This window comes from Loxodonta africana, chromosome 2 (genome assembly GCF_030014295.1).
Source record: "Loxodonta africana isolate mLoxAfr1 chromosome 2, mLoxAfr1.hap2, whole genome shotgun sequence".
Lineage (NCBI taxonomy): Eukaryota > Metazoa > Chordata > Mammalia > Proboscidea > Elephantidae > Loxodonta > Loxodonta africana.
The window spans coordinates 36,406,725-36,420,363 of NC_087343.1; the positions used below are offsets into that span (position 1 = coordinate 36,406,725).

The 13,639-nt window shown below is 39.7% G+C and overlaps 1 protein-coding gene across 10 annotated transcripts in view; it reads right to left on the reverse strand.

Moving 5' to 3' along the window:
• Nucleotides 1-2,990: 2,990 nt before the first annotated feature.
• Nucleotides 2,991-13,639, reverse strand: part of DROSHA (drosha ribonuclease III) — a 137,909-nt gene continuing 127,260 nt past the window's right edge. For 9 of the 10 annotated variants that reach the window (XM_064270918.1, XM_064270916.1, XM_064270934.1 and 6 more), the window contains 6 exons: nt 12,866-13,007; nt 11,336-11,418; nt 11,141-11,244; nt 7,393-7,485; nt 6,552-6,598; nt 2,991-3,240 (listed from right to left, as the gene is read on the reverse strand). In XM_064270918.1, the coding sequence (XP_064126988.1) occupies nt 3,110-3,240; nt 6,552-6,598; nt 7,393-7,485; nt 11,141-11,244; nt 11,336-11,418; nt 12,866-13,007 (600 nt within the window). In that variant the 3' untranslated portion in view covers nt 2,991-3,109. Of the gene's footprint in view, nt 3,241-6,551; nt 6,599-7,392; nt 7,486-11,139; nt 11,245-11,335; nt 11,419-12,865; nt 13,008-13,639 lie in introns of those variants that run through there. The other variant, XM_064270954.1, reaches the window with a different exon arrangement.

Below are 13,639 nucleotides of genomic sequence, written 5' to 3' on the forward strand. Positions count from 1 at the left end.
GAGCACACAGTATACACAGTACACACAGTGGACACAGTACACATAGTATACGCAGTACACACAATACACACTACACACAGTGAACACAGTACGTATGGGACACACAGTACATACAATACACACAGTATGCACAGGATACACAATACACACAGTATACAATATACACAGCACTAAGAGCACAGACTGTGCCAGTCTGGGTCTAGGACCCACCTCCGTCACTTAATTGCTGTCACCTTGGGCAAGTTATTTCTCTTTGCCTGTTTTCCTCATCTGTAAAATGGGGATAAATAATAGCACCTACCTCACAGAATTGTTCAGAGTGAATGAGCTCACTTAAGAACCATATACATGCTAGAAAGCAGTCATCCTCCTAATGACCCTATGAGGTATTTTTGTCCTCATTTTCTAGAGAAGGAGACTGAGTTAGGATGTGAACTCAGGTCATTCTCATTCTAAAACCCATGTTCAAAGAATCTATGCTATGCTGGGATTGCTAAATAGATCTTTTAGTTCCTTGATATCTAGTGTTGGGGAAAAAAAAAGAGGTAGACAATCCATTACCGTCTGATTAAAAAAAAAATACAGGACTAGGTCTCCTGAAGAGACTAACACTTCTACAATTCTAGAAGTCATTGATTGTGCAAATTCCTACTCCCCAAATACTAACTGGTCTTCAAAAATGACCTGGAGTTTTCATTTCAAATGTTTAATTTTTGCTGCTTTATGTTCAACTGTAAAGACTTGCCTGCTCCCTTCTGCCATTACTGCCTTTGCGTGTGTGTGTGAACGTAGACACACATCCCCTCAAGGATGTACATAGCAGCAAACTGCTTACAACCTATCCATTTTTCTAAAGTTAACGAATTGTATCATGTCCAGGATTGGCATGTAAGCATTTATATATATGCAGCTATCAACAGGGTCCCTATGACTAAGAATCGACTCGACAGCAACGGTGTTTTGTTTTTTTATTTTTAAATCAACAATTACATGTAAATATAAGTACAGCACTGAAAGAGATGCATGATATATTAGTTAATAAAAAGAAAGGCTACAGAGAAAGGCTCCGGAGAGCGTCCGTAGGGTACCTCAGCTTGAAAACACACTGGAGTGCACGTGCTCCTGTCTATACACAGAAGGGCTGGCAGGACGCACACACAAAATCAGTGGCTGGTGGAATTACAGTGATGTTCCTGTTTATGCTTCATTTCCACTTTCCCAACAATATTTTCAAAGTAACATTTGTTTCTTCTCCTACTAAAAAATATTTTCCATTTTTCAACTAAAAAATACTTTTTCCAATTTTTCAACAATGCACATGTAACACTGAGGAGTTCTATAATACTGTCCACCTATCCAAATGGCTGTTCCCTCACCTTGAGACCGCCCTACCCCCCTACTGAAATCTGCACTCACCCACCTCCCACTTTGTTTTTTGCCAGATTCTGCATCACCATCTGACATGTCATGTTATCCTGCCGTGTCTTTTGTGTACATTTCTGCACTGGCACACAAGCCCCCCAAGGGCGGGGAGTTTTGTCTGTCTGGTTCATTCACTGCTATATCCCCGGACCCTAGAACAGGACCTGATCCATAACAGGCACTCACAATATATTTGCAATGGGCAAATAAAAAAATATATATTGACATTGCATTGCGCAAATCTGCTGCAAAAGACCTCTATAAAGTGTTAAAAAGCTAGGATGTTGCTTTAAGGACTAAGGTGCTCCTGACCCATGTCATGGTGTTCTCCATCACCTCATATGCATGCAAAAGCTGGACAATGAATAAGGAATACCAAAGAAGAACTAACATCTTTGCATCATGGCATCGGTGAAGAATATTGAATACACCATTGACTGCCAAAAGAACAAACAAATCTGTCTTGGAAGAAGTACAGCCAGAATGCTCCTCAGAAGCAAGGATGGCGAGAGTATGTCTCACATACTTTGGACATGTCATAAGGAGGGATCAGTCCCTGGAGAAGGACATCATGCTTGGTACAGTAGAGGGTCAGTGAAAAAGAGGAAGACCCTCAACGAGATAGACTGACAATGTGGCTGCAGCAATGGGCTCAAACATAGCAGTGACTGTGAGGATGGCATGGGACCGGGCACTGTTTTGTTCTGTTGTACATAGGGTCACTATGAGTCAGAACCAACTCAATGGCACCTAACAACAACAACAACATATATTTGCCGAAGGAACAAATGAAAACACATTTGTATTTAAAAAGAAGTTTTGCCTTTATTGATAAGAAACCAGTGATGTTAAAATAACATTTTTTAAAACATCATGTCTTTTAATGCAATGTTAACCTTTTAGTAGAGGCCACTTTGAGAAGCCAGATGACCGCTATGAACCCTCCTCTTCCTATCCCCCCTCCTCACAACACACAGAATTGAATACAATTCTAGAAGGTTCTCAGACTTAGCTGAAGCCTTTCTATAAACATCTTAAAAAGTACACTGACCCCAGGTGACAGCACCTGATTCAAAGTGTCATCTGGCCTAGAATATGCTTGTTCCCACTTTCAGGATTCAAACAGATGTGACCTATATCATGTCATTTTCCTAGTTATAACTTTGAAGTGATTCCTTCTACAAAGGCTCAGTGCTTCGAGAGCGGCAAGTTCAATCCTTGCAGCTGAGAACGTGATCAACATCCATATAAAAGTTGAAATATCTAGTTAATAATCCAGAGGTTTCAAAAAGTATAGATGTCTAACAGAGTGTAGTCAAAATATCTAGTAAAGTGAATTTTTCACTTATCAGGGGAAGTCGAGAATGACAATATGAGATCCAGAGAGAAAAAATGATCTATTTCGTACAGAATATGCTTCTTGGGTTTTTCCACTGAATGAGCAAAAGGGAATATTCACACCCACCAAAGTGAAGTGTTCCATAAGAGAAATTAAATACTTTGTAATAAAGACCAACCTCTTAAAAACAGAATATTAGATTGGTAAAACAATAATAGCAGTTGACTTCGTGTTTTATTTCAACGGGCACACTTCATTCACCGTCTGTAGGAAAACTAGGCTAGGTCTCAACAGGCAACAGTCACAGTTATTAAGCAAGTAAATACGTCGCCACTTCCATGGCCTTCTTTATTTCTTTATGTCTTCAGTCTCATCTGGTTCTCTCTCTTGATGTTCTCTTTCCCACCTCATTTCTTTTAACTCTTGTCTGTATTTTCGTTCGATGAACCGCTTCTGATGGGCCATCTGGGGAAAGTTATCTGACACAAGGAAATATGTTTTAAATTTAATGAAGGATAGCCACTATTGCAAAGCATGATGCAAATTAAACATATACACATGCACAAACACGTGTTCGTAGGAAATGTATGTATACTCGTAGGAAATGCATGTAGTTGTAGTCTGTAAGCAAGAGGGGAAAAATCATTTGTTTTTGTTCCCTTGTTCTCCCAGCATTTAGAAACACATTGGGAGTCCTGGGTCAGCACCCCTGATTCCACATTTTAGTATCTGAATATAAAAGGCACCAAAACATGCAGAAATGGCGAGACACAGACGTAGGTTCCGGAATGTCTTCGGCCAGGTGCCTGAACATCATTCTCCTCGCGAAAAGTGATTTTCAGGGACAGATGAAAGGATATTGTAAAAAGGTAGCAGTGTGTTTTCGAAAAGCTCAAATTAAAAACCTCAAATAGTCATATTATCACACCATTTGCTAGGGACTGAATTAGGTCCCCTCAAAAATGTGTGTACCTATTTGGCTGGGCTGCGATTCCCAGTATTGTGTGATCTTCCTATCTGTTGTAAATCCTGCCTCTATGATGTTAATCAGGCAAGATGGGCGGCAGTTGTATTAGTGAGGCAGGACTCAGTCTACAAGACTGGATTGTGTCTAGAGGCAATCTCTGGATATATAAAAGAAAGAAGCAAGCAGGGAGACAGAGGGAGCTCATACCACCAAGAAAGTAATGCGGGAGCAGAGCACGTCCTTTGGACCCGCTCTGTTTACCATGCATGAGAGATTCATTTATACACTATCTACGGCTGCCTTCATTCTGCAGTGGCAGACGTGAGTAGTTGTGACAGGGACCTATGGCCCACAAAGACTAAAACATTTACTGTCTGGCTATTTATACAAAAAGTTTACCAACCTCTGGGCTATATACCATGATTTACTTAAATACTTCCATACTGTTAAACAGGAGCCCAGTGGTGCAACGGTTAAGCACCTGGCTGCTAATTGAAAAGTTGGTGGTTTGAACCACCAGTGGCTCCGAGGAAGAAATCTGACAATCTGTTTCCATAACGATTACAGCCTTGGAAATCCTGCAGGGCAGTTCTATTATGTCCTATAGGGTCACTATGAGTCGAAATTGACTTGATGACAATGGGTTCGGGTTTTTTGGTACAGGTTCTATTATACATGGAGATGGAGGCAGTCCCAGATTACAGACAAGTTCCGTTCCTAAGTCAAATTTATATGAAAGTCGGTATTCTTAGGTATGGTTTGTATCTAATGACAGGCAAATGTTTGTCTTAGTATATAGTGTACTTTTCTATGCATAAAAACTTAAAGAAACACTTCCAGATACACTAAAACATTATTAACATAATAATATAGTAATAGTAATACTTTCATGTGAGTCACAAAGTAGCACCTGTTTATTATGACAAACCATTGTAAGTACCTTGGATTTACGGGGTTTATGGGGATTGGTTCATCACTACAGGTTGTATGTAAGTCAGACGTTCGTAACCCGGTAACCACCTACGGTGAAAAAACTTTTTTTCTTTGCTATTATAAATAATGTCATGATCATCATGGTACATAAACCTTAGTTCATTTCCCAATTATTTCCTTAGGTTTGATTCATAACAATGGAATCTCTGGATCAAAGGGTATGAACTTCTTTAAGGACTCGATAAAAAAACAAAACCAAACCTGTTGTCGTCGAGTCAATTCCAACTTATAGCGACTCTATAGGACAGTTAGAACTAACTGCTCCAAAGGGTTTCCAAGGAGCGTCTGGTGGGTTCGAACTGCTGACCTTTCGGTTAGCAGCCTGAGCTGTTAACCACTGCACCACCAGGGCTCCTAATACATACTGCCAAATTGCTTTCCAGCACATTAAAATCAATCACTTCTACCAGTATGTATACAGAGGTCTGTCTCATAATGGGCAATCTCTTCAGTACTATTTTACAGATGAAAAAACAAAACACTCACACAAAAAACAAAGATAACCTTTAACAATACTGTAAATAAAAACGGAACCTCACTTTTATTTCAATATGTGATTATGCATTTATATATAATGGATGACAAGTTCCCCAAAAGAGTCAAGTTAAAACTCTCAGTGAAGACTCTGTGGGCTCTGGACCCTGGCAGGACTAGCTTCTGTCCACATTAACTGCCCACTCCCTCTGTCATCAGAAGGTATCGTCTGCTGATTTCCACTTGGCTCCTGACCCCCTTGCCTCTCCTGGAATCTCTCTCAAGGTTGAGAACCCACAACCTCTTCACTTTCAGCTTCCGTACTCTGCTCTCCCCCACCTTACTGAGTCTGCGCACTTGAAGCAGAATAGAGTTGCACTGTCGTGTTTTGCCCACAGGCGCTGCTGTGCAGCACAATACACCTTAGAAGAAATATTCCTTGCACAGAAGACTTCAATTTACAAAAGACTAGGTAGATCCCTGCAGCCCTGGTGGCACAGTGGTTAAGAGCTAGGCTGCTAACCAAAAGGTTGGCAGTTTGAATCCACTACTTGCTCCTTGGAAACCCTATGGGGTAGTTCTACTCTGTCGTATAGGGTCACTGTCAGTTGGAATCAACTCAACAGCAACTGGTTTGTTTACTATTATTATTATTTTTTTTTTTTTTTTGTTTTACACAGACCCCTACGTGGTCAATTAAGTAATTTGAGTTTCTTCAGTCCAGTCATCCCAGTCTTGGGAATCTATCTCACAGACCTAAAAGCATCAATATATAGACACCTGTTTTCTACAGTGATAAAAAGCCAGAAACAAAGTGTCCATCAGTAATAAAAAGAGTTGAATAAAATATGGTGTACCCACAGCATGAAATAGTATGCAACCATTAAGAAAGAATGAATTGAAGCCAGGCCAGATGACCTGCAGGGGCTGTTTGTGATATATTATTGAGTGAGAAAAGAACAATGCAGAGAAGTATGTAAATATCCCATTTTAATAAAACAATGCCAAAAAAACTTCACATGCATACTTTTCTGTCTGTATAAGATCTTAGCAGTATAGAGGACAATATGGAAGAAAACCGAACAGGGTGTTCACATGGGTTACCTGGGCTGGGGATAGAACTTTATACAAAAAAGGGAAAATGAACATCAAAAAGCATTCGAGAATACTTTTTTTTTAATTATAAGCCCATTTTCTAAAGATCTCATATTCTACTACACTCTGTGTGGAGAATAATCAGGAAGAAAACAAGACACATTTCATCAGTGCACACTATTTTTCTATTTTCCCATTTTCTTTCCATAAAACACTCATTACATTACGAACGTATAATTATAGAAAAAGAGATAGGCTTACATTTTTCAAGTGCATCCATTGCTGCTCCCATCTCCGCTTGCTGAATACTATTTAAAACAAATAAAGGGAAGGTACCCTTTAATGTAAAAAAAAAATTTTTTTTTTTTTCCCCCAAAAACACAAGGTATAGCTATAAATCATTCAGGCTGATTTTCATGTTTGGTGAATAAAATTTATCTGATTACTGTCACATACCCAGTTGCACAGACAGGAATACACAAAAGCACGCAGAACTTTCATTTACTTGCACAAAGGCTCTTTAAGTTATTTGTTCTACACTTTCAATATTGCATTAAAATACTCTCCATTTACATTAGGTCTTACTTAAGTCTGAATATCCTCACTGTAAAGTTTAAAGAGGCAAGGGATAAAAACATATGTATACATAGAGAGATTTCAAATCACTTTTCAGTTTCAGATGTAGATTGGGAGGTTCAGAGGAAGGTGAAAATATACATAATTCTTTTTATGTGAAGATGTTAACATTTCCACAAAGCTCCAAGTAGCAACAGGAAGTCAAACGTCTGCACAAACGTGACACATTCTATATGTCTCTTCAAATACTTTCAGTAATGTGCACTCTGTTGGGTAACTAAAACTGGACAGACCTCACCTGTGCACCAGGTAACAGGGTTTTCTCAAGGTAGTCAAAGCCCATTACACAATGGCACTTACTGTTTGGGGCTGGGGCTTGGTGGGGACATTAATCTTTAGGATCTACTCCACTATTAACCTCAAATATTCTCTATTCTAAGTTTTAAAAAAAAAGACTGCAGACTTTGGGCCTCTCAAACACACAGGATGTTCATTCAAATTAGTTAAAAATATTTTCTTCTCATACCTTGGTCCTTTCCCACAGCCTATTCTTTCTCCCTTGAAATAAACAGCCACAGTGTAGGTTCTGGCATGGGATGGCCCCACTGTCTGCAGAGTCCTGAAATAGAAAGGAAAGAGCGTCAAGGATGGGAAAGTACTAATTATTCAATCGTTATTGCTGATGTCACTATGTGCAGAAACCCATGGATTTGCTGCTTAGACAGAGGAAGGCAAAAGTAACAAGACCCCAAAACTATGGCCCCCAGAAACCCTTTTTACTCAGTACTGAGGTCACTCCTGAGGTTTACCCTTCAGCCAAAGATTAGACAGGCCCATAAAACAAACAATAATACATGTAGCTCAACCATGTACACCAGACTAAATGGGCACACCATCCCAGACGCAAGGACAAGAAGGAAAGAGAGGACAGGAAAGCTGGACAAATGGAAATGGGGAACCCAAGGTCAAGATGGGGAGGGTGCTGACACGTTGCAGGGTTTACAAACAATGTCACAAAACAATGTGTATTGTTTAATGAGAAACTCATTTGCTCTGTAAACCTTCATCTAAAGCACAATTAAAAAAAAAAAAAAGTAATACAAGAAAAGTGACAATGACAGAAAAGTAAGGAGATAAGTTTATGACTGGCTAACCTGACAAATACAGAGACCTTCTGAAGTAGGAAATTCTTTTAATTCTGCCCTGGATTTTTAGTTCTATCACTTCCAAAGCAGTATGAACAACATCTGATGCCTAACAGTGAAGTGTAAAATATTTTTAAATAATTCCTAAGTGTGCATATTCCGAGTATCATAAAATTAACAGCCTTGCTTTATCAGTGAAAAGTCAACAGTTACAGGCTCTTTTTTTTTTTTTCAGTGCTAATCACAGCTAAAAACAATAACTCTCTGAGTATACACTTCAAGCCAGGCCTGCACGGTATCACATCAAGGATTCTTCCTAACATCTGATATCTTATCTAAAAGATCAAAAATGTATTTAATTTCTGAAGTTTCTGAGGTCATTTCAAAGGTATACTATAATGCCAAGTATACAACACAATCGCCAAAAAACAAAGCTCCAGGTACTCTGGACTTTAATGACATGGTGCAGATTTCAAATGCAGTAAAACTGATAACCTTGTGGAAAAGGGAAATTAAAAGAAGCCAAGAAAGATAATGAAATGAACACAGTAACCTTAAAAAAAAAAAAAAAAAACACTATGCAAAACAACCCCACCATCTTGATAAAAATGAACAAACTCATCCTGTGCTTTCATTTGGGGGCTTTATGAGGAGAGTAATTTCCTTTGCAATTATATACCCTACAGGATGAAAGGACACGGATAAGTCCTTCAAGGTAGTACTTATTATAGTGATCATCTTGTGCTATGAGAAGTTTATCATCCCCATTTTATTTACTGAACCTGAATTATCACTTTGATGAGGAAATACTTTGAGCCTTTTATATGATACAGTTTGGAGAGACATTATGCTTGTTAGGCACATATTAAACAGCTACTTCCAAGCATTTGGGTTTTTTTCCCAATAAATAAAGGAAACATTGTTTAGCAGTGACAGCTCGTTGGGACAATTTATAGTGGCTTGCCATGGGGTGACTTAACCTTCTCTTGGTTAAGTCTCTGGGCCTCAGTTTTTCTCTCAGGGTAAAAGCCTATAAAGTGTGGTGACTATTAAATGAAAACACGAAAAAGGATTTAAAATTCTCAGCTGCCCTGCTGGCGTTTTTCCTTGAGTATGTTGATGTTTGAGAGTCTAAAGTCAGGCTTTTATTCCAGATGGAAAATATAACACAAATGTGTATATCTGCAGCCATGTGTGTGCACAGGCAAGGGGTAAAACAGGACTGAAAATTAGGTTTTTAAACATGAGTATTTAAAATCACACATCCAGACAGTACTTCAGGAGGTAGCCTATTTCAATCGTCCTTCCATTCTGGAACACCTGTTTGCAACCCCCTCCTGCTCCAACACCTGAATGTCTCCAGACACTCGTTCTGGCTCAGAGTCAACCCTCCTGTTTTCATCAAGGTATGTTATATGGTATAGCGGCCCACTACTCACCTGTGTTCCTTTTCAATGAACTTTGCCTACCGCTCAAAGGATAAAGATTTGTCACTCAAGGTATTCACAGTATGTGGCAGCCTTGGATGCAGATTATGAGAAGAAAAACTCCCAAATATTTCAGTAACACAGCCCCTGTGAACAACTGCCTGGCTTCCTACAGTGACCACTTGAGAGAAGCCGTGTATCTGTCAGGCAACAGAGACAGAGGCCAAGAGGGTGAAGAGAGATACCAAATGCTGTTATGGATAAACACATACAATCTTATCATATAGATGGATAGCCCAGAAGAGATTACAAGAAATAAGAAGAAAACCACAGAAATGTATGTAAAATGGTGCATGTAACTAAGCTCACTGAACTATATTTTTAAAAATAGTCAAAATGGCAAAAATTTTCTTATTTATATTTTATCATGGTAATATTTTAAACTATGTATAAAAACTAATCAGAACTTCTTCCTTTATTTCATAATCTTAGTGTGTCTTTGCAGTGTGATGGATCCTTTTTTTGTGTGGCCTTTCTTGCCATGGTCTTGTAACTCCCCAAAAGTGATTGGATGGGACTGTGCAAATAAGATAATTGGGGCCCACCAAGGGGACTGGTCAGTTTTGCCATCCCACTAGGCTTAGAAACGCCAATTCCAGAGCAAAGAGGATCTCACCACCACCAAGGAAGAAGGGCCAGGAGTGGAGCATATCCTTTGGACCTGGGATACCTGAGCTGAGAAGCTCCTAGAACCAGGAGACTGAGAAAGAGAGAGAAAGAGCTATAACACTGAAGGTGGCAAGACGGCGAGAAGTAATGGCAGAGAAACAGCAGCAGCAGAGGCAGCAGAACCAGGACACTGGCAGGAAAAACGCAGGAGATGGCGTGGTAGGTTTTGCAGCCCATGAAGACAGAAAGCTGAGTACCTTCAGAAGGAGTCGGGTGCCTCTGGTGACTTGGGGGAGCTAGGTTTGCTGACCCACACCCACGGAGCTAGAGCTAAGCACTTCCCAGCTGAGGATTAGTGGCAGAGTGGAGTGCCTCAGGGCACTTATTGGTAGAGCTAAAAGAGCTTTTTAACACTTGCTAGAGCAGGGTAGAGGCTGAGGGGCCAGAGAGAAGCATGCCTGCGAGCACAGACGGAAGAACTGTATCCTGAACATTCCTGAACCTGCACTGTAACCTGTTACTTCCCTAATAAACCCCATAATGGTGAGTATTGTCTGTGAGTTCTGTGTAGCCATTACAACGAATTATCAAACCCAGCAGAAAAGTGGAGAGTGCCATGGGGGAGACGGTTGGTGTCAGAATTGGTGAAGACGGGCAGAGAGAGGAGGCATGTCTGACTTCTGCCTTATAGGAATCAGCCTTGGGCTGTTGATTTTGATTCTCCTTCCCCCTTGAGAAGTTAGAGGAGGTCAGACACCTTGCCCATGCCATTTTTACAGTCTTCCTACCAGGCAGTAGTTCACAGAGAATTTTAGAGATGGGAGGATGCATGGAGATGCTCTTAGCGTGGCCACTTCTACACAGCTAAAGAGACTGAGAGGCCTGAAGAGTTCCAGTGGGGCTCTGACTACCAGGGAGTCTCAATTCAGGGCTCCTCCACAGCTGCCCCACAATGACCAGCTGTCCCTCAAGTCACAGGGAGAATCAACTCTGAACAGGCTGGATCCGGTGACTGTGGGCAGAGGGTACTCACTTGTACAGAGGAATGTCTGGCTCTTTTCCTTCTGTCCTAAGTGTCAAACAACACTGCTGAAGCTGGGATTTGGGGTCATTCCAATCCTGATTCAAAATGAACTCCTGTAGAAAGTCCCAAGAAAGTATTTAGTTTTGCGTCCTGGAATCACCGACCTTAAAGCATGCCACTAATTTAAATTATACATGAGCTTACTTTTAATCGTGGAAAGAAACAGACATTCATGAAAGTATGAACATACTCCAAATCCTTATCAATGTACAGTGCTGCAATAAATGCTGGGAAATAAAAAGAACATTTTAAAATAAACCATGATTCAGTGCCATTTACCAGAAAGAGTAAGATCTAGACTTTTAAGAAATATTTTAATAAGGTTTTCAACTTCAGCATTACCATTTCATCTTTCTTCAAACAAGATTCTACTCTTATTCACCAGTATTAGAAGCAGCAACACAGATATGTGATTAAGAAGCAAAACCAAAGAGTGCAAAGACCAAAACTGCATTTGGCAAGCAGTAAGGGCTGAAGGAATAGTCAGCTAAAATGATAACACATAACACTGCCATACAGCAAAGAAAGAATGCCACTTGGGGACACACTGTGTTAACGTCAAACAAATCAGAAGACAGCATGAAGATCAGATATGCCATCAGAACGAGCATATCCTCGAGGCCTGCCAATCTCAACATCGATCTTGAGGAAATCGCCTATTTTACAAGGACTCTACGTTCAGTTTCACGAACAGAATGGAAGAATTTATGGACACAATCTGCCCAAATGGCGAAAATCTTAATAACAAGGTAAAAGTATATTCTACTTTGTATTAATAAATGATGAATCCCCAAGTGAATTCATTAAAAAGATATCCTGACCAAGTAAACAGATGGTAGGTTTTTTAAAAGAAGGGAATAAAAATATCTTCCATTGAGCTAAGGTAAATAAATAAAAAGCCAGAGATGATCTATCAGCTTAATGTTTTTTGAAATCTTAACCTTTCAATTACTTTTCCTTAGTTGAAAAAAGCAAATCTAAGTTCCTTGGTCAGATTGCCTTTGCATTTTGTAAATGAGCTGATTTTACACGGAAGACCTTGATATTTGTATGTAATTCAGTAATACAATGCCAAAAACACCATAACATTCAAAAAAAAAAAAAAATAGTTCTACGGTACAGTGACTGGCCTATTTATTTAGAAATGATAGAAGAACCAATAAAATCATGTCGCTCTTTTAGTTAGCTATAATTGGATTATTTAGAATGTTACCAGGCCGTTTTAGAAACTGTGAAAACGACATTTGTCCACAGAGCTTTGAGCTCATTCAAAACAATGGATATGATTTTAGTACTTAGTGAAAAAATTACTCTTCTTTCTTCTGTGCTGCTATGTGAAGGGTACGCGGTGGCCAAAAAAAAAAAGCTATAATTAACAATTACCATTCTATCACTATTTTACACAAAGAGAGCTGATGGCTAGGGTGGGATGAGGGCATGGGGAGTGGTTTCCACTGAACACAAGACTGAATGTAAAATTCACTATTCACACGTCTTAATTTCAAGTTATTCTCCTTCAAATAAGCTTTGGAGAAAGCACAAGTAAAAATTAAAATAGAGAAGACGTTTCTTTAGCCAGAACATAATAACGGGAAGAAGAATAACATGTCGGTCAATTTGATTTAAATCTTGACTCCACAGGTTAAGACAAAAGGTTTACTTTGTTGGACTCACACTCCAAAAGGTCCGCCAAGGTCTTGGTCCTCAGGGCCACAGGCCTCTTGGTTTTGTCGTTGGTTATGGCGTATTCCTGCATGCCAAGTTCCTCCGCTACCTTGGCTTGGGTCCTGTTATTCACCAAAGAGCTTCGCAACAACTGGGCAAAAGGAATTGAGGTACATTTAGAAACGGTTTCAGTGCTGGTCTCTCCCTTGCCCTTGTGTTGGGTCCAACTGGCCTGAGACTGTCCCACTTCCAGGGCCACCAAGGGGACCGCTGGATTCCTCGAGCATTACCCTCAGACACCAGTGAAGTACTCCACACACTTCTAGTTTCTCCTTAAACTTACTTTGCTCTTATTCTGGATTTCCGCCTGACATTTAAATAGTTAATTTACTTGTTTAGCAGCAGTGGGATGGGGGGGGACAGGAAGGGGGTGCTGTTCGATGATTAAAGGTCATAGCTTCTATTAAGTTTAATGCTACTATGTGAATGAATTTTTTTTAATCCATTTTTATTGAAGTATAATCTACATACAATAAATGTACCCATTTTAAGTGTACAGTCAGATGAGTTTGGACACCCATACATCTCTATCACCCTAAACAAATTCCCTTTGCCATCAATCAATCCTCTTTCCTCCCACCAGGCAGGCTCTTGAGCTGCTTTCTGTCACTGTAGATTATGTAGTTTTTAAAGAACGTTTTTTTTAAAGTCTAAAAGAAGCTTCAAGTTTCATAATACTGATGCTAATGTTGATATTATGAGATCTGAAGAAGTTTTAGTAAT